The 22,413-nt window shown below is 39.4% G+C and overlaps 1 protein-coding gene across 2 annotated transcripts in view; it reads left to right on the forward strand.

Moving 5' to 3' along the window:
- Positions 1-22,413, forward strand: part of GALNT10 (polypeptide N-acetylgalactosaminyltransferase 10) — a 178,385-nt gene that overhangs the window by 124,872 nt on the left and 31,100 nt on the right. For both annotated transcript variants that reach the window (XM_020978370.2, XM_020978371.2), the window contains 2 exons: positions 17,557-17,742; positions 20,755-20,938. In XM_020978370.2, coding sequence (XP_020834029.1) covers positions 17,557-17,742; positions 20,755-20,938 — 370 coding nt within the window. The remainder of the gene's footprint in view (positions 1-17,556; positions 17,743-20,754; positions 20,939-22,413) is intronic.

Raw genomic sequence — 22,413 nt, forward strand, 5'->3', positions numbered from 1 at the left:
GTTGCAATCTTCCTTATACGTCCATCCCATGTTGCTCTTTGACATGTTAACCCACCCAGATCATGAGTCCTGTGTTAAAAAAAGTGGTGGCAGTCTCTGCCTCAGGGTGTGTCAAATAATATGTATGAGGCTTATTAAGCATGCACACTTGCAAAAAGCTGGTGCCCGGTCCTTGACTCCAACTGGTTTGAGCTGCTTTAGGGTCTGGGCCCCTCTAACAGGAACTTTGTGGTTACTAGCTTCTTGCTTCAAGATCTGATTGGCTAGGGAAAGTCTCCCCTTTCCTCCAGGGCCCCCTGTTTCCCCATCCTGTGGAAGCCAAACATCAGCACATTCCTTACAGTTAGCTGCAAATTGGCCCAACAGTTCTGGGAAACAATTTGGAATTATTCAATAAAATTACTAAACTGTTCGCTTGAACAATTGACCCAGTGGTCTCACTACTGGAATTTATGCCCAAGGTGCTCAAAAGCAGAGAAAGGGGGTTTTATAATACTAAAATTGTCATAGCAGCATTTTTTTGTGATTAAAAAAAATAGGGAAAATGTCTGCCAGCTGTGGTGGCCAGAGTCCCTACTGCTGGGGAAGCCAAGGCTAATAGATCACTTGAGTTCAGGAGTTCTGAGCTGCAGTAGGGCTAATACCAATCGGGTTTCTTCACTAAGTCCAACCCCATATGGTGAGCCCCTAGGAGAAGAGCATCACCAGGCTGCCTAAGGAGGAGTGAACTAGCCCAAATCAAAAAACGGGATGAATTAAAACTCCTGGCTGGTCACTGGTCACTATTGGGATTGAACCCCTAAGTGATTGTGGCACTTCTAGCTTGAGTATGATGGGAAGGCCCAGTCATTAAAAAAATAAAAAAGAAAGGAAAGGAAAGGAAAGGAAAGGAAAGGAAAGGAAAGGAAAGGAAAGGAAAGGAAAGGAAAGGAAAGGAAAGGAAAGGAAAGGAAAGGAAAGGAAAGGAAAGGAAAGGAAAGGAAAGGAAAGGAAAGGAAAGGAAAAGAAGGTTTAAATTCCATTATTTAGGGATAAAGCTAAACAAATTGTACTGCATGAATAGCATGAAATATAGTCATGCCATAAGAAAGACAATATCAGGGATTCAAAAAAATATGAAAAGACTTGTCTGAAAAGTTGCAGAGCCAAGATGGTAAAGTGGCAAGAAGAAAATTCCTCCAGTCTAGAAAATGCCCCAGACTGAATACTGATGGGGAAATCCAAGAAAAAAATCACAGTGAACATTTTTTCCAGCTCAGATTAGCATAGAGAGACTGTCAGAGAGGTCTGAGGGCACTAAGAATGGGATATCCCACCAACAGTGGGCACACAGAGCACTCCAGTGCTCAGGCAGAGGCTGGGTACCAGGACACAAGAAAGGCCAATGTCCGTAAGAAGATACCACAATGGGAACTTGTACTGACTGGTACTTTTGTCACCCACTACCCAGTTCTGCATCACAGAGCCAGAGTAGACTAAAGAAGAACAACGAACAGTCACAGGTCCTAGGCAATGTACAAAGAGAAATGAGGAAGTTCAGAATCAAGTAGCAGTGGTGTGGCTCAGACCCCCAGTAGCAGAGCAGGGTCTCAGTTCCAGCTTCTAGTCCAGTCTGAAGCCTACAAAGGAAATACCAGGGCAAGAATCCCAAACCAAAGGGGACCCTGCAGTTCTGTCCTCTAAACCAGTAGTGCCTCTCAGCTGGCTGTCAGTGGCAGAGTCCAGCTGCAGTCTGTGGTCAGACATGGCCAGTGAGGAAATTTGTTTTGCTTGACTATACATGTTTGTAACAGGAGTTTTATTTTTCTTTCATTCTCAATAGTAGTAGGGAAATGAAATAGGAGAGAGAGAAGACAGATTTTTGTTGATTGAAGGAAAATAAGATATAATTTTTTTAAAGTTGCATTGCAAAGAAAGCAGTCAGGAAAACAATATTTATAGTGACTACAGTAATATAAACAGAAACACTAAAATTTGGCTAAAATCATTAAAGTCGATGATTAATCTTGCTAGAAGACATAGTATGAGTAATCGCTCCCTCCTCTTCTTGGTTGAGAGGTAGGGAACAATGAGTACTGAATACTGCATACATTGCCAGGTGTGGTTGCTATGTTTGAATTTGCTTAATGTTTTTTCTTCATGATGAAGGAAGGTTGTTGGGGAGTGGGAGTACTCAGAGCAAGAGGTAGTCCTAGTTTTCCTGTTCTCTGAATGTGCCTATCTGTCTCTACCACAGGAGCCTTACAAATCATAAACAGTACAAAGTTCCCCCCACCAAAAAAAAAAAAGCCAGTTAGCGGCCAGCTGTGCTATTTGTGTTGGGAGAACAGAAGTAATCATCTTAATTGGAACTTACTTTGAGACCGTTAATGTTTATATCTGAGGGGGTGTTGACTCTTTTCTGTGCTGTTAAGAACTATAATGATCACCATTTTCCTAACCACCATTTTCAGTAAAAAACTTCCATTTGTTCCAAAAGCAAATTCTGCACCTGTAATAATGAAGGGTCTTAGCTGTGTGCATGGGCTGTCTGGATTTGGAGTCTTTCATCTCTAGAGAGATTTTTGACTCAGTCAGGTAATACAGGCTGTGTGGGCTTTGGCTAAATCAATCTCCAGACTGAAATAACACCTCCTGGTTTTATGACTGCCAAAACACAGGTGCCTTGGTAATCCCAGTTTAGCTAGGATTAAGTGGTGAAGTTAATGGAGTTTGTCTTTCAGCTCCCCTTATTTCTGGTCCTTTTAATCCCTTTTCAGCAGCAAGTATTGACACTAAATATTCATGCTCTAGTTCTAAAAGAAAGGAAATTGATTTGATCAACTAAGTCACATATGCAATATAAAGGAGCCCCAGTCTGAGAGTGAGGAGACAGGTTCTTGTACCAGTTCTGCCTCATCCTCACTATCACAGTGCCTTGCATAGGACAGCATTTTGATAAATGCTTGTCAAGTGAATACATATTTCTTCATCAGTTTGATGTGATTATTGAGGGACAGCTAGGTGGCATGGTGGATACAGCACTGGCCCTGAAGTCAGGAAGACCTGAGTTCAAATCAGACCAAACACTTGACACTTGCTAGCTGTGTGACCCTGGGCAAGTCGCTTACCCCCAGTTGCCTAAAAAAAAAGAAAGAAAGAAAGAAAGAAAGAAAGAAAGAAAGAAAGAAAGAAAGAAAGAAAGAAAAGAAAAAAAAAACAGATGTGATTATAGTTTTCATAATTGCTATTAAATATCTCCTCTCCTTGTCTGTGTCTGGTTTTTTTTGTTTTTTTAATTTTTTTTTAAGGCAGTTGGGGTTAAGTGACTTGCCCAGGGTCAAGCAGCTAGTAAGTGTCAATTGTTTTGTCTGAGGGCAGATTTGAACTCAGGTCCTCCTGGCTTCAGGGCCAGTGCTGTATCCACTGCGCCACCTAGCTGCCCTTCTGTGTCTAGTTAGCATGAAATGTTAATTATTCCAAGCTTAAGGGGTTCCCGTAGCTTGATTCTGATCCCTGACTATTAACTACGCCCTGAGCCTATGCCAATTTCTCTTCTGCATCTCATCAAAATATCTCAGTGCATCATGATGTAGTTTTAAAAAAACTGGATTTGGAGTCAAAAGATCTAAATTTAACTTACTACTCTGGCTTCCATATGTCAATGAATACCTCCTACAGTGACACTGATTGCAACCCCTCCACATCATGTCCATGTCTTCCCAAAAATCCTCCACAAGGAGGCCTCACAGGATGCCGAAAGCCTTCCTCTAGAGCTTTGGACCTTGCATGGATACTAGTGGAACACACCTGCTGTACATCAGTGAACCCTTATTCTCACTCAGGTGCCTCTTTTTCTTTTTCAGTCAAGCATATCTGATGACATTCCTCCTCCTCATTTCTGCTACAGTACAAGCTATCTATGCATACCATCCTCTTCTTCATTGCTTTTGGGTGACATGAACTTTTAATTCTTCTTTGACTGTGATTTTCAGTGCCTCACAGGCATATAGCATCTCTGGAAGAATAGTGATGCTGCCTCCCTCTTCTTGTTAGAGAAGTGGTAAAATATAGTTGCAAAGTTTAAATGTTCGGGTGTCATCAGTATGCTACCTTGTTACATGAAAGAGTTGTACTGGTGAAAGAATGTTATTGGAAAATGACAGTAAGAAAAATAAAATAGATAAAACTTTTTAAACAAAGAATATTGAGGTTAAAAAGATGGGCCTTTGTTTCAGAAAGAAACTAAGCTTTTAATCAAAAAGTACTGTTCAAGACAGTTCTCAGATGAAGAAATTAAAGCCATCTATAGTCATATGAAAAAATGCTCTAAATCATTGATTAGAGAGATGCAAATCAAAACAACTCTGAGGTACCACATCACACATATCAGATTGGCCAACATGACAAAACAGGAAAATGATAAATGTTGGAGAAGATGTGGGAAAATTGGAACACTAATGCATTGTTGGTGGAGTTGTGAAATGATCCAACCATTTTGGAGAACAATTTGGAACTATGCCCAAAGGGCTATAAAAATGTGCATACCCTTTCACCCAGTAATAGCACTTCTAGCACTATATCCCAAAGAGATCAAACAAATGGGAAAAGGACCCACATGTGCAAAAATATTTATAGCAGCTCTTTTTGTGGTGGCAAAGAATTGGAAATTGAGAAGATGCCCACCAATTGGGAAATGGCCAAGCAAGTTGTGGTATATGAATGTAATGGAATACTATTGTGCTATAAGAAATGATGAACAGGCTGACTACAGAAAAACCTGAAAGACTTGTATGGTCTGATGCTGAGTGAAATGAGCAGAACCAAGAGAACGTTGTACACAATAACAGCCACGTTGTGCAATGACTAATATTGATAAACTTAACCCTTCCCAGCAATAGAAGGATCTAAGACATCTCCAGAGGCCTCGTGATTTAAAATGCTATCCACATCCAAAGAAAGAACTATGAAAGTTGAATTGCAATTTTTTTTCTCTTCTGTTGAGTTTTATTTTCTCTTTCTGATGGCTCCTCCTATTGGTTTTAATTTTTACTTGCAACTTCACTAATGTGAAAATATGTTTAATAGGAATGTAAATGTATAGCTTATATCAGATTGTGTGCCATCTTGGGGAGGGTGGTGGGGAGGAAAGGGGAGAAAAATTTTTAAATTCAAAAGCATATGGAAGTGATTATTGATAAATCAAAATAAATTAATAAAATTAAAAAACAAAAAGCACTGTTCAGTTTCCCAAAAACAGCCTTGACTATTTTCTTCCTGTTAATTCTGGGCACAGCTAAGCATACATTCACAGTACCTGTCCAAGGTACATATGGACCAGTTCCACAAGTTATACGTCCAAATGCATATCATGGTTTGGACATTTAGCATTCTTCACTTAATTTTTCACGTATGGATAGTTAATCCAAACTCTTTTGAGTAATTCTAGTTCTCATTTAAGAGGTTCTACAATGTGGGGCACTATATCTTCCAAAAGCAGATTTTGGATCTTTGGTGCCTGCCCTATCTATTGGGATTCTGTCTTCCATTCAGACTCAGCATTCTACATACTCTAATGAAAGGTGGCAAATACCATCAGCAGTTATGTAAAATAAGTCTACTATCCTACTTCCTTGATATTAATCATTAAAGAGTCATCAAACAAATTACTTCTCATACATCTTCCAAGAAATCATGTATTGTTCTGACACATGCATAAGAGACACTGGTGGAGAGAAGCCATGAAGACTGAATTTTGTTATATAGAATAATACTTATCATTTTTATAAACTTGTAAGGTTCAAAAGGTTTTTTACACATAAATATCACTTGATCTTTTCAATAACCCTGAAGGATAGATAATGCAGTTTTTATTGTTCCTGTTTTACATGTGAGCACACTAAGACTCAGATCAAGTAACTTGCTCATGGTTACACATCTAGTAAGTGCCAGAGGGGAGATTTGAGTCTAGATTTCTCCTCTGTCCAAGTCTACCATTCTTTCCACCATATTGCTTTGCCTCTCACATACTCATTTTGGCATGTTGGGCAAATACCTTGCCTTCTCAGGGCTTTAGTTTGTTCATCTGTAAAATCTCTATTTTGCCTGCCTCCCAGAATAAGGATCAGATGTTTTAATAGGTTTGAAAATGCTTTAAAATCATTAAGTGCTATACAAACAAGTGCTTTGAATGAGTACTGTGCAGATGGTACAACAGCGGTGGTGTGTTGGTGGCAATTCTATCTTTTGACAGGCAATTTAGTTTTACTTTTCTCTGTTTCACTGCATTTATGTTGTTTTCTAGCTACTATAGAATCAGCACCTTAAATTTCAAAGCCACCAATTCAAGTGATTTGCTGGGTGTTCCTTAGTAATGGTTGTCAAGTCCAAATTGATATAAGGAAAAATACTTTGAAAGGTATTCTCTCTATTTTCTGGGTTCTTTGAAGATAGATAGCCTTTTACTGCATTTTTCTAAAATCTTAGATTTCTAATGAATGTCAAGGTGTTTGGCAAATGTGCAAATGTGTAAGGAATACATGCATTAATACTATGCCTATTTTACAGACTAAGGCCCTAGGTATGTTTTAATGCCTTCTCTGAAGTTGGGCAATTTACATCTTTGTAGCATTCCTCCCACTCTTCTGTCTTTACTCATAAGGCCATAGACTATAAATATATTTTGTTTCACCTAATAGAGCCCTTAGTAGGTACTCAGCTAGTAACTATTAGGCTGATTAAAATCCTATTTCCTGTTCATCTTGCAGTAGAGAAAAATATCATGAATAGATTGAATCTTTTGCATTGTTAATTAGCCATAAGATCATTCCTCAATTCTGGGTGCAGTTAGAAACATAAACTACTAGCTGCTCACCTCCTGACAAAGAGGTGATGACCTCAGAGTGGAGACTGAAACATTTTTTTGGACATAGTCAATGCAGAAATTAGTTTTGCTTTCACTATACACATTTGTTAAAAAGAGTTTTGTTTTTCTTTTCTTTCATTGTGGGAAGGCGACTGGGAAGGAGAGAAAATAGGTTTTTATTCATTAAAACAAGTAAATTTCATTTTAAATGAAACATTTTTGTTGTTTCATCGTTTTTTTCAGTCATGTCTGACTCTCTGTGACTCCATTTAGGATTTTCTTGGCAAAGATACTGGAATGGTTTGCCATTTCTTTCTCCAACTCCTTTTTTTTTTATTATTAATTTATTTATTTTTTAGTTTTCAACATTCACTTCCACAGGATTTTGAGTTCCAATTTTTCTACCCCTCTCTATCCTCCCCCCACCCCAAGATGGTGTGTATTCTGGATACCCTTTTTTCTAATCTGTCCTCTCTTTTATCATCCCCTCTCCCTTCTTCTTATCCCTTTCCCCTTCTATTTTCCTGTAGGGCAAGATAGACTTCTATACTCCATTGCCTGTATATCTTATTTCCCAGTTGCATGTAAAAACAATTTTTAACATTCATTTTTAAAACTTTGAGTTCCAAGTTCTCCCCCTTCCTTCTTCCCCACCCAGCCTCATTGAGAAGGCAAGCAATTTGATATGGGTTATACATGTATAGCCATGCAAAACACTTCCATAATAGTCATGTTGTGAAATACTAACTATATATCCTTCCATCCTATCCCTCCCCCTGTTTGTTCTATTTTCCCTTTTGACCTTGTCCTTCCTCAAAAGTGTTTGCTTCTGATTACCCCCTCCCTGAATATGCCCTCCCTTCTATCATCACCCCCTCTCTTATCCCCTTCTCCTCTGTTTTCGTGTAAGGTAAGATAGATTTCCAGTGTGTGTGTTATTCCCTCCTTAAGCCAAGTCTGATGAGAGTAAAGTTCACTTATTCCCTCTCTCTTCCCCTCTGCTGTAAAAGCTTTTTCCTGCCTCTTTTATGTGAGATAATTTATCCCATTCTACCTCTCCCTTTCTTCTTGTCCCATTACAATCCTCTTAACCCTTAATTTTATTTTTTAGATGTCACCCCTTCATATTCAACTCACCCTATGCCTATATATATATATATACATATATATATATATATATATATGTATATATATATATATGTATATATATGTATATATGTATAATGTATATATACAGTATGTATATGTAGTATATAGAGTGTGTGTGTACATACATACATAAATACCATCCTACTGACAAAGGTTTCATGAGTTACAAATATCATCTTTCCATGTAGGAATATAAACAGTTCAACTTTTATAAGTTGATTTCTCTTTTCCTGTTTACCTTTTCGTGTTTCTCTTGAGTCTTATATTTGAAAGTTAGATTTTCTATTCAACTCTGGTCTTTTCATTAAGAATGCTTGAAAAAAAAAAAAGAATGCTTGAAAGTCCTCTATTACATTGAATATCCATTTTTCCCCCTGAAGGCTTATACTCGTTTTGCTGGTTAGGTGATTCTTGGTTCTAAGTCTAGCACCTTTGACCTCTGGAATATCTTATTCCAAGCCCTCCAGTCCCTTAATGTAGAAGCTGCTAAATCTTGTGTTATCCTGATTATGTTTGACAATACTTGTTTCTGGCTGCTTGGACTATTTTTTCCTTGACCTGGGAAGTCTGGAATTTGGCTATAATATTCCTAAAAGTTTTCCTTTGGGGATCTCTTTCAGGAGGTGATCAATAGGTGGATTCTTTCAACTTCTATTTTACCCTCTAGTTCTAGAATATCAGGGCAGTTTTCCTCAATAATTTCTTGAAAGATGATGTCTAGAATCTTTTTTTGATCATGGCTTTCAGGTAGTCCAGCAATTTTTATATTATCTCTCCTGGGTTTATTTTCCCGTTCAGTTGTTTTTCCAATGAGATTTTTCACATTGTCTTCTATCTTTTCATTCTTTTGGTTTTGTTTTATAACTTCTTGATTTCTCACAGAGTCATTAGCTTCCATTTGCTGCATTCTAATTTTTAAGGAATTATTTTCTCCAATGAGCTTTTGGACCTTCTTTTCCAGTTGGCTAATTCTGCTTTTTAAGGCATTCTTCTCCTCATTGACTTTTTGGACCTCTTTTGCCATTTGGCTTAATCTATTTTTTAAGGTGTTATTTTCTTCAGTATTTTGGGGGGTCTCCTTTAGCAAGCTGTTGACTTGTTTTTCATGATTTTCTTATATCACTCTCATTTCTCTTCCCAATTTTTCCTCTACTTCTCTTACTTGATTTTCAAAATCCTTTTTGAGCTCTTCCATGGCCTGAGACCAATTCATATTTTTCTTGGAGGCTTTGGATGTAGGAGCTTTGATTTTATTCTCTTCTCCTGGTTGTATGTTTTGATCTTCTTTGTCACTAAAGTAAGATTCCATAGTCTGAGGTTTTTTTCCCATGGTTTGCTCATGTTCCCAGCCAGTTGCTTGACTTTTAACTCTTTGTTAAGCTAGGGTTCTGCTTCCAGTGTGAAGGGTGTACAGTCCCAAGCTTCAGGGGTTTTGTGCAGCTGTTTTCAGAGATACCTGCATTTCAGAGGGACCTGTAAATTTTTAGTTCTTCCAAGATGGTGTTATCAAAGGAGAAGTATTTACTCCTTTCCTGGCCTATGCTCTTGTCTGTGACCACACACACACACTCTTTTCTGCCTTGGACCTGTGAAGAGGATTCTGCTGTCTCCACCACCAGCCACAAGCTCCACCCCACCAGTGTGCCCCCTTGCCCCAGGATCACCACCCAGGACTGTGACCCAGATCCAAGAATGGGCAAAGCAAGAGAATCCTGCACCAGCAAAGAGATCCCTGCCATCCCCCTCTGATCAGCCACTTGATTGCCCCACTATCTGTGGGCCAAGAGCTCTGGAAGTAGCAGCCACCACTGTGGCCCCTATTCCAGGGCTGTACTTGGGCCAGGGCTGGACCACTCTCCTCTCTCACCCAGGTCCAACAGACCTTTCTCATGGACCTTCTAAGTTGTCTTGGGCGTTTGTGGGTTGAGAAGTCTGGAGACCACCACAGCTACCTGTGATTTAGTCCCCTCAGGCCTACTCCAGGTTCACTGGGGCTGGGGCCCTGTCTTTGCCTGCACACCCTATGCTGAACTGTGTTCTTTTCCCCACCTGGCACCAGATCTTTCCCATCAACTATACAGGTTGTCTTGGGCTAGAAATTTGTTTCACTCTTTTTGTGGGTTTCTGCTGCTCTAGAATTTGTTTTAGAGTCATTTTTTGCAGGTATTTGGAAGGGTTTGGGGGAGAATTCAAGCAATTCACTGCTTTTACTCTGCCATCTTGGCACCCCCCCACCAGGGAGTCTCTCTCCAATTCGTTTTACAGATGAGGAAACTGAGGCAACCAGGGTTAAGTGACTTGCCCAAGGTCATACAGCTACTAAGTGTCTGGGGCCAGATTTGAACTCAGGAAGAGGAGTCTTCCTGACTCCAGGCCAAGCATTCTATCCCCTATTCCAGGTGTGGGTAACCTGCATCCCTGAGGCCACATGTGACTCTCTAGGTCCTCAAGTGCAGCCCTTTGACTGAATACACACTTCATAGAACAAAACTCTGGATTTGTTCATATTTGTCATACGTGGCCTCAAGGCCACAGGTTTCCCACCCCTGTCCTATGCCATCTACTGCCTAAATGAAACATAGATTACTACTGAAGAGAGTACCTAGGTTTTTTCTGTTCTTTGCTTTTTCACTTACTATTACTTTGACCTTAGGCAAGTCATTTGCCCTCTCTAGTCCTTAGTTTTTACATCTGTAAAATGGGAATAGTAATATTTCTCCCACCCACCTCACATAATCAACTGAAACCCCATCAACAAAAAAATTATTGAATACTTACTATAAGCTCACCGCTGAAATTGTGACTAACACATGATCTCACCCAGTAAATGTTGGGTTGAAGCAAATTACTTTGCAAAGGAGAAACCACTATGCACATGAGTAGTGCAGATCACAGGACAGATCCCAGTTATATAGCTACCCCAGGTAAAAGTACTCTCTGGGTTCAAACATTATAGCCATAGTTCACAAATTCCACCAACTTATTTATCTTTGATAGTTAGCAAGGGGACGCAATTAGTTTCTCCCCACCTGCTCAAAAAAAAAAGCATTTAATGAATTGGCTTAGTAAGAAGAATGTCAACATTTCCCCGGAAACTAGCAAAAATGGCAGTGTAAGAAGAAGCAGTACAGCCAGCTCTCTCCCTCAGCTACTCCAAGGAAGATTGAAGAAAAGCACCAGACTTAGTAGCAGTCAGAAAATACAAGGAGACATAACAGTGAGTCATCTGTCTCTCCCCAGTCAGCCAGAAGACTACAGGCACCTGAAAGGAGGTACAGCCATGAAGGTCATTCTAGAGCATTCCACAGTCTGTGGCCTGTGCCTCTCTCTGAGACAGGGAACAGGACGAAGTGTGAGCCAGTGGCTGTGGTACTCTGACCCCAAAACCACACTGAGGGGCGTTCCAATGCAGACTGAGACTGGGTCCTACAATGAAGTAACTAGAATAGGAACTTAGGACCAAGGTACACCTATACAGCTCAGCCACTCTGAACCTACAGCGCCTTCCAGGTGACTGCCAAGGGCTAGAACCAGCAACTGTCTACTTAAGCTCCAGCCATGGATGAACCTGTGTGGCTCAAACCCAAACTGAGGTCAAGAGCCTGTAAAACTCAGACCAGGAGAATGGCAATCAAACTTCACCCTACATCAGACCATTGTAGGCTGACTGCCATTTTGTGGCGTCCTAGCTTCTGCCACCTATAAGATACTAAAAGAATATAGTGCAGTGACACGAACCCAGGTAATACAAATCAGGAACATATAAGACCCAAACATTATCTTCAGAGGTATGCAGAGCCTGGCCCTAACATAAAGTCCCAATACAATGCTTGAAGAATGAGATATTAAAAGAAAAATACTAGTAAAATTGCTTTTATGGAAGTAGGGATACCTAGGCAAGAACCCAGAATAACATAATGCCACAACATCTGTAAGCAAAATTTCAGAGAAAAACACAGCTTGGACACAAGATCAACTAGAATTCATGGAAGAAATGAAACAAGAGTTTTTAAAATGATATCACAAATGAAGTGAGAGACTTGAAAGAAGAGTTAACAGCTCAATATGAGGTACAAAATTTTTCCCAAGTAACAGACTCTCTGAAAATGAGAATTAACTGAATAGAAGATAATGAGACAAGAAATATTGAAAAATAGGAGAATAAGTATGGTATCTCATTTTTTCAAAACTGACCTGGAACACAAGTCAAGGAGAAAAAATTAAAAATCATTGAATTACCTGCAATCCATGACTTAAAAAAAATAGTGTGGGTACTATATCTTAAGAAATCTTGAATGAAAATTGCCCAGACCTATTAGAGCCAGAAAACAAGGTCAAAATAGAAAGAATCTACTGGTCATCTCCAGAAAGAAATCTCAAAAAAAAAAATTTCCCAAGGAATGTGATAGCCAAAATCCACAGCTTCCAAGTCAAAGGCAGTATAGAAAGGAAACTAAAGCTATCTATAGTCATATGATAAAGTGTTCTAAATCACTATTGTTTAGAGAAATGCAAATCAAAATGACTCTGAAGTACCACATCACACCTATCAGATTGGCTAACATAACAAAACAGGACAATGATAAATGCTGGGGAAGATGTGAGAAAATTGTAACACTGATACATTGTTAGTGGAGTTGTGAAATGATCCAATCATTTTGGAGAACAATTAGAACTATGCCCAAAGGGCTATAAAATTGTGCATACCCTTTGACCCAACAATACCACTTCTAGGTCCGTATCCCTAAGAGATCATAAAAACAGGAAAAGGACCCACATGTACAAAAATATTTATAGCAGCTCTTTTTGTGGTGGCAAAGAATTGGAAATTGAGGGGATGCCCATCAATTGGGGAATGGCTGAACAAGTTGTGGTATATGTATGTAATGAAATACTGTTATGCTATAAGAAATGATGAGCAGGCAGACTTCAAAAAAACCTGGAAAGACTTACGTGAATTGATGTAGAATAAAATGAGCAGAACCAGAAGAACATTGTACATAGTAAAAGCCACATTGTGGGATGACTGACTTTTATAAACTTAGCTCTTCACAGCAATGCAAGAATCTAAGACAACTCCAAAAGACTCACAATGGAAATTGCTATCTACATCCAGAGAAAGGACAGCTCAGTTACATATATTGAATTTATTTTATGCTTTAAAAAAAAAAAGTTCCACATAATCAAGATTTGTAGTTTCACGTACAATTCTCTTCTGTTCCACAATGTGAATGAAATGCTGATTTTATTTGTTGTCTGTTGAGTTCAGAAAATGGAAAAAAATTAAAATAAAAACAAAATATTTCTCCCATAAACCTGGGACATATTCTCCCACTAATAAACACAGCACTGGTTGTTAGAGAAATCACACATAAGAAACGTGAAGTGAAAGATACGTGTAGGGAGCTCATGTAGCTGAGGCTCTCATATATGGATACATGGGGTAGAAGCAAATGTGTCCAGGGAATGTGTATAAGGGGGGACACACATGGTGGCTGCCTTCACACTAGTCTCCTCAGCTCCCTACTTGCTCTGCTGGTCTCCACTGCCTCCAACTCCTTGACTAGGTTGCTGCCTTATTCCTTTAGAAAACAGAAGCTTTCTCCATTTTATTACCTCAGTATGTGGTTTCTAAAGTCTCTGATCTCCTGAGCAGGCCATCAGCCCCAGGTGCCAAGTTCTTTAGAAAAAAGAGCAGTGTTGTCCCAGTTTGCTAATCACCTTAGGCTTGGTCTTTTCTTTCAATTTCTCTTCTGGTCACAGTCTCTGTCACCTGGGACAGAGACCTTACCCTAGTCTATGGTGACTATTCAATTTACTTCCCAAATTTTCATTTCTGGAAGCTAGGCTATACAGAAACAGTTATTTGCTTAATAATTAGAATAGTTAAGGGTCCTCCAATTTTTAAAAACGTAAGTGTCTCCTGTTTGCCAATGTAGAGGAATAAGCAGAAAAAAGGTTGAAAAGGCAAATAAATTTCAGGGAACAAGGTCATTGTCTCTGCTACCTGCTCAGCTACATCCCTGACCCTTTCATATATAGATATAGTCCAAGTTTGAAAGAGACTTTGTCCCACACCCTCACAATTATAAGATGGAGTTATTCTTGTTTTCTTAATTCTCCTTGATTTATTTCTTTGCAGAAATTGACCATCAAAAAAAATCACATAGTATTGTTTGAAGCTGTGGCAATAGAATCTATCACCAGAGGATTGGCTTTTCCCAATTCCCACATGTAAAGGAGGCTGCAAAATGAATGGAAGCAGTTGTTAAGCATTTACATTATGCCAAGAATTATTCTACATGATGGGGATACGAGTAATAAATGAGGCAGTTCCTGTCATTGAGGGAGAATAACAGGGATGTTAAGAGGAGCCCTAGTGGGGTTGATTGACACATGCTTTCCACAGCATTGATTTGATTACAATCTCTAGAGCAAGAAATGGAAAGAGAAGAGGGAGACGGGATACATGGAAGGCAGGTGGCAAGAAAATGGCCAGCCTGAATGGGATGTGAAGTATAGTTTAGGACTTGTTAAATAGAGTGTACCATCTGAATTTTTGCTCACTTACTCACCAATCCCTGGGGCAATTTTCCAGAATCAAATGGATTAAGTCCCCTAGAGCATACCCTCAAAAAGTTTGGTGATCCAGAGGGTACAAATACAAAATCTTATGTTCATCGCTCAAAACCTTCATGACTTAGCCCTCCCCAACCTTTTCAGTTTTCTTACAACTTACTCCCTTCCACGTACTCTTCAATCTGCAAACAAGACACACCGTCACTTTGTTCTGAGTGTTTTCCCTGTATGACCTCTATTCCTGAAATGCTTTCTTTCCTTATCTCTACCTATTGACCTCCCTAGCCTCCTTCAAGTCTCAATTAAAATCTCATCTTCTACAAGAAGACTTTCCCAATCCTTAATTCTAGTGCCTTCCCACTTTTAATTATTGACTTCTTATCCCATATATAGCCTTTTTGTGCATATTTGTTTGTTGTCTCCTCCATCAGATTATGAGCTCCTTGTGGGCAGGAACTGTCTTTTGCCTCTTCTTATATCTCAGGCATTTAATACATGCCTATTGTATGTATTATATATTATGCCTAATATATGACTACAAGAGCAAGGTGGGTGCAAAAAGATGGGCAGTTGGATGAGATTATTAAAAGATTTTCAAAAAATTATTTTAAACTAGGGCAAATTTCTCTTTCATCTCCCCAACTCTGCCCCTCCCCCCAAAAAACCCACTAAATCACCAGAATTACCTTTGATAAACTATTGTTTTTTTCTTTTTCCCTGTATTACTAGTACCAATAACTGGGCATTCTCAAAGCATAGTAATTAATAGTAATAGCAGCTCATATCATAGAGATATTTTATATGCAATATCTTCGGTGTCTCTCACAACAGGTATCTCTGTTTGGCGATGAAGTCATATTCAGAGATAATGTTAGACTTATCCATGATTACACAGTTAAGACTTAGACTCTTCTCTAAGCTTCCCCACTAACTTATGTGTCATTGGACAAGTCACCTCACCTCTCTAGTCTTCATTTTCTCACTTGTAAAATGAACAGATTGGAATTGATAACCTCAAACGATCCTTCTACCTGTAAACATTCTCTTTTCAACATTTCTTTCCAACTCCGAAGTTCTGTTTCACGATTGCAAATCCTTTCTCTCCCCTTCGGTGACATATAAAAACTTCTTTATCAGAGGAATGGATTCTATTAAGTTATCACGTCTTTGATTTTATGGAAATGAGCCTTCTAATAAAGACTGAAAAAGAGAAGCCTAATTGCATCCCAAATAATTATTCAGACTTCCATGACCTGTCTGCAGGGATTAATTAGTAGGTCTCAAACTAACAGCAGCCATCTGTGTCAAGGGGAATTTAGTGATACCTCTCTACCTTGGAGTGGTCTTCAAGACATGGACAAGGAAGGGTCATTTTAGGAGTGTGCATCCTAGAAAGAAAAAATTTTTCTGTCATTTTAGTGACCTGAGATGGTCTCCTGGTAGTAAATGAGCTGTAGTCAAAGATGATAGCAATAGATTTCTGTTCTTTTTTTATCCTTGACTTTGATAGAGTTTCTGACCATAGAGCAGTGTATCTGTAATGTCATCATGTCTCTTAATATCTTGTCTGATCTCATAGAAAAACTCCTTTGGAAAGATTTAGCAGCTGAACTAGGGGGAATTGATTTCTGGTTCCAGCAGAAGCTGCCACAGGCTAAGGGAAGCTTTATTAATAATCTCTGTGAGCAGAGTGAGGAGTTCCAATTTTACTGAACCCATTAGCTAATCTCTGTGTATATAGTAATTACTCCAGCTGCACACGCTATGGGGGGGAAAACACTCAAGTGTTCTGGTCTTACAGAAGGTTCTATTGAAAGCCTTCAAGGCCCAGCTGCAATGCTACCTTCTTCATGAAGCCTTCTGTGATCTCAAGAAGGTGACTTCTCCTTCCTACTTGGCACTTCTGATGTTTTTTATTATAGCTGTTTTGTTCATATCTTTTCTGTTCCACTAGGTGGTGCATCCTCTTCGAGTCAAGCCATGTCTTATTCATCTTTCTGTTTCATTCCTTACCAAACACAGGCCATTGTACATAGTGGATGCCAAAAAGTGTTCTTTGAATTGCTGGATTTGGGGAAGTTTTTAAATCAAAGGGGCTAGAAGAATGGGAACATCTATTTTTATAAAGAACATTAGGGACCATGACCCAGGAGAAAAGCCTCCTTCCCTTCTTTGTAGAAAGGTGAGTTATGGATGTGGAACACTGCATATCCTCTCAGATAAGGTCAGGGTGTTGGCTGGACTACTTTTTTCCTCTGTTATTTTTTATTTTTGCCCTAATGGGCAGCTCACTGAGCAGGGGAGAAGGAGGACCATATTAAGAAGTAAAGAGGATATGAAAAACAAAAGTATCAATAAAATGCTTTTTTGGAGATTGGATATTTTTTAAGTACTGTATCTTAAAGAGTGAAAAAAGACTCAGGGCTTGAGTCTATGAATCAGAGGAAGCCAATCATTACTGAGCTCTGACCTCAAAGGAAAACTAGCAAAATCAGGCTGTACTGCCCAGAGCCAGGAGCTGGCTGTGATCATCTATGTGAATGACCAAATCAAAGAATTTTAGAGCTGGAAGGGAACTTAGAATATATAATGTTAGACTTAGAAATCACCCCAGAATGTATAATTTCAGAGGCAGAACAGATCCTGGAACATAAAATGTCATCGTTAAGGGGACATTAGAATCCAATCCCTTTGTTGTAAAGAGGATGAATTTGAGAGTTGGAATGGGTAGATGACTTACCTTGGGTCAAACCATAAGTAAATGGCAGATCCAGGGTTAGAGCCCAAATCTCCTAATACCTAATTTGATGTATCAGCATACCACATCATGCCCTGCTTCTGCCTTCCTCACCCTGGAATATGGCTTTGTTGACAGTCCACAGCTTCAGCCTCTGAAGGGAGATGCTATATAGAGGAGCCCTAGTATAAGAAGCCATTCTGAATACCACCCCTAAGCTGTCTTTTTTTTTCTTGTCTGTGCACAGAACACCTAAAGAAGCGTTTGGAAGATTACATGGCCCAGTTTCCAAGTGTAAGAATCCTCCGAACCAAGAAGAGGGAAGGACTCATAAGGACTCGGATGCTGGGGGCTTCAGCGGCCATTGGAGATGTCATTACGTTTTTGGACTCACACTGTGAAGCTAATGTCAATTGGCTTCCACCCTTACTAGGTAAAGAGACACAGCAATGTCCTGGGTGATTGATTATTGAACAGTGAACACAGGCTCTCATTCTCTGGCTGCTTTCTCTTGTCTCTCTGCATGGATTCAGTCAGCAGAAACATTTGTTGAACATTCAGTGTGTTCCCAGACCTGGGTTGGGTACCGTGGTATCTATCTATCTATCTATCTATCTATCTATCTATCTATCTATCTATCTATCTATATATATATGAAAAGTGTGATCCTTTCCTTCAAATAATTTACCATCTTGTTGGAGATTGAAGATTAATAGGCCTGAAATTAAAGGGCAGGAAGGAAGTACATAAAAAGGAAAGAAATAAGAGCAGGGGGAAAAAGAGATGGGAAGGTTCAATTCTTTGGCCCAGGTATACTTAGAATGAGTCATAATAAATTAACCTGATTTCCTTCTTTAACAGGGATTTATTGTTAACAGAGTTACTTGACTAATGATTCACGGAGATACCATAAACATGATAGTCCTGGATTTAAGCAAGTTATTTGTATGATTAGGGAATTCATAATAGCCTGAATAATCATATTTAAGAAGTGGTGATTAATAAATCAGGGTCGTCTGAAGGGAGGTCTTAGATAGACTGGCCACAGGCAAAGCTTGAATGGTAGGGAGCACAAGATTGGAAAAGAGAGTCTCTGTTCAACATTTTTATCACTGTTTTGGATGTAGGCAGAGATTTGGCCTCTTCAACAGCCTTGCTAGTGACAAGGCATTAGGAAGGACATTTAATATGTTGGAAGACAAAATAAAGATCTAGAAGAATCTAAACAATGAAATGATGATCGAGATGCCATTTAACAGGGATAAACAAAAAGTCTTACCCTTCAGCTCAGAAATCGTAAGTGCAGGATACAGGAGATAGGATTCAGTAACCATTTGTACAGGGAGGAAAAATGAGAATTTTAGTAACTCTGGGCTAAAGAGGAGTCAGCAGTCTGGTATATCAAATTTTTTAAAACACCAATGGGATATGTAGAAATGGTGCTTACCAATAGGAAGTGGGGACTGGATGTCCCTTCAAATTCAAAACTCCTGTTATTCTGTGATTATAAGTACTTTTAGAAGGACATGAGAGAAAGAGATGATAGAAGCCTGGTCTATGGTAGTGGCAATGAGCATGGAGAACATATCTGAAAACCATTTTTGTAAGAATAAGCAGAAAGTCTTAGTGATTAATGTAGAGGAATAGGGGAAGTCAGAGATTACAACAATATTTGCAGCCTGTTTAACAGAGATAGGGAAGTTGGCAAGAAAGCTAGTTTGGCTGAATGAGAGTGATTTCAATTTGAAGTATATTTAGTTTGAGGAAAGATGTGCATTAGGCACTAGAACTCAAGCAAGGAGCAGGACTAGAGAGCTAGATTTGATGGTCATTAGCATAGAACTCGTAGTTGAAAGGCTGAGCTCTCTAAGTCAGAGTATTGAGAGAGAACAGAAGATTAAGGATTTGGCGTTGTAGAACTTTCCATATTTAGAGGGCTAAGTGATAGAAAAGAACCAATAAAGTATAATAGGGAATGTAGAAGATTTGCTTTCTAACACAACTCAGGTGAACATCTGTCGCCTACTTGTGAACTTCTAGCCCCAAATGTCCAGTGTTTCCCTATACTGGGTGAAAGATAAGCCCACTACAGGGCTGCTGCCTCGCGGCTACATGTGACCTTGTAGGTCACAGGTTCCCCAACCCTGGCTCAGTATTTCTAGTAAGCATTGTTCATTTAATTACACCCAGAGAACATATGCATCTGCCTCTCACTACAAAAAACCACATCATTCAATTGCATGATGTATAGTGTTTTAAAGGAGTAAGGCATTGTGGGGGCATTCAGTGGCTCAGAAAAAGAACTTAGTGGTATGACACAAAGCTAAGCTTCTAGTCTAGATAGTCCTTAACTATGTTTCTATCGGTAATTTTTATAATCAGCAAACACACGTGGAAAAATCATTCTTTTTTTCACAGATGACGTGTGCCATGGGTGCAGACATAAGGCTGTCATCTCCCCACTAGTCCTAAGGAATGATAGAGGGGGTCATAACTTTCATCCATAAAGCCATAATGTCTTTCTACATAATTCGGGCTGTCATCTTTTAAGAGCAACAGCAGGAGATTACTTCCAGACCTGAAGAGTCAGTCATCCAATAGGAAACCACTATTAGTAGAAAACTATATAGTGATCTCTTCAATTTCTGTAGTATTTTATGATTTACAAAATTCTTACCTAAATTGGCTTGTTTGCTCCTCACAACAACCCTATGAAATGAACGATGCAAGTACTCATGTCACCATCTAACAGAAGAGAACACTGAACAAACACTTCGGGGACTTGCCTGAGGCCACACAGAGAGGGAGAGCGCCAGACCTCAAATCCGGGCTTGCCAGCATGTCTAGTGCTCTTGCCACTACTTCACCCTCTTTCCCATAGCAGGCTCAGCCCATCCCTGACATGCCAGAAGGAAAGGCATCAGAGCATTGGGATAGCCTTTGAAGCATTGGCCTAGCCCCTCATGACAATTCCTCTGCGCCTGATAATTTATTGTAAGCTTCCTAGATTTATTTGCTTGAGATACCCTTTGATACATCAATTGGGTAGATCAGATATTGTTTTGTACCTACTTCCTCAGATAGCTAATTTGTGCTAGTGGTCCCATTCATACAGTTTATCCAACACCTTCCCTAAAATAGCACTATGAGTTAGGGAATGCTGTTGTCATCATCATCATTATTATCCCCATTTGACAAATGAGTAAACTGAGGCTCAGAGAGGGGTAATGACTTGCCCATAGCCACATGTAGTAACAGCAACTACTTGAAGCCTCTCTGGTACTGTGCCAGACAACCTAGTTAACAAAATTGAGGCATAGACAAACTCAAGCACTAGTTGAATGGCATAAGAAAATTATTTTTAAGATACGTGTAGGTATTATAAATCTCCATGATAAGAGGGATCTAAATTTGTTCCTTAATAAATGTTTCTTGGCCTCTTCAGACCGCATCGCTTCAAACCGAAAGACCATCGTGTGCCCGATGATTGACGTGATCGATAATGATCACTTTGGGTATAAGACACAGGCCGGGGATGCCATGCGGGGAGCATTTGACTGGGAGATGTATTACAAGAGGATCCCCATCCCTCTGGAATTACAGAAACCTGACCCCAGTGATCCATTTGAGTAAGTGCATGAAAGTTCCTGCCACTCTGGCAGTAAATCATAAAATCATAAACTTAGAGTTGGGACATGAGACATCATCAAGCTCAAGCTCTTCATCTTTCAAATGAGGAAACTGAGACCCATAGAGGTTGGGATTTTTGTTCAGGATCACATAAGAAGTTAAATATCTGAGGAGCGATTCAAACTCAGTCTTCCTGACTCCCAGGTCCGACACCATTCTGTCTCTCAAATCAGTTAACAAAGCGTGAATGCATGTTCTTCAGCCAATACCTAAAATAAGTGGTTTGCAACCAGATGATTGGGATCTGCTAATTGAGCTTAAAGGTTGGCCAACCATCTCTAATCTTAATCTACTGTTTCCCTGTTTTGCTGGGTTTCTCCATATTTATGATAGCAGTGCCCCCTTCCCTGCCTTTCCCAAAACCTTTATTGTCAACAGTACAACTCCTCACTTTTCTTTCCCAGTCTCCAACATAATGGGCAATGAAAAGTAGCTAGTTTTCAGAAACAAATGGGAGACCCCCAGCCTAATGAATGACTTTTGTCTCCTCCCTTTCTAGCCTGACTGCTCTCATCATTCATAAATGGGACCCCAGAAGTCATCTCATCCTATTCCCTACCCTTCTGCAATATCCCTAACAGAATAGCTGCTAGTCAACTTCTGTTTGATGAGTTCTAGGGACAGGAAGCTTATGACCTTCCAAGAAAGCCCATCCCATTGCTGGAGAATTCTAACTGTCCGGAAGTTCTTCCTTGTACTCACTGAAATTTGCCTCCTGGTAACTTCCCTTTTACGAGTCCTGGTTCTGCTGTTTAGGACCAAGAAAAACAATTCTAACTCCACTTCATGTGATAGCTTATCAAATACTTGAAGACAGTGACTGTCTTTTTTTTCTTCACACAAAATATCCTTAATTCCTTTAATCAATCATCTCAGAAATTTCTGCTTCCCTTTTTGCTTCATTCCAAATAAGGTAGAATGCCATTTTTAGAGACTTAAGCATTTTACCAATTTGGTTCTCCCATAATCTACATCAGAAGTGTGAAGCACATGGCCCACAACACTTCGGAGTACATCCTGAACCAGACTAAAATGTAATTGGGAAATATTGAACATAATAAATAAAATAAAACATGGATAACATTACATTTTAAAGCTAAGTCAGTATGTGGCCCACAAGGATCTGTACAGATGGACTATTGGCCTCTGTTTTTATTTGAGTCTGACACCACTGGTCTACATCATAATCCACATATGAATATGATAAAACTCAATTGCCTGGAATACTTACAGCATAGATTGTTCTAGTGATTTGAATTTTCTGGGGAATTGAAAGTTAATTTTAAGCCTAGTTGTTGGGAATCTTTGTAAAACATCTAAGACTATTTTCCCATCCTAACTAGAAGAATTAGAATTTGAGTGCCATTCATTGGTGATTAGGGATCTTGCAGAGGCTGTGGCTCATACTGATGGT

This window comes from Phascolarctos cinereus, unplaced genomic scaffold (genome assembly GCF_003287225.1).
Source record: "Phascolarctos cinereus isolate Bilbo 61053 unplaced genomic scaffold, phaCin_HiC Scaffold_2;HRSCAF=192, whole genome shotgun sequence".
Lineage (NCBI taxonomy): Eukaryota > Metazoa > Chordata > Mammalia > Diprotodontia > Phascolarctidae > Phascolarctos > Phascolarctos cinereus.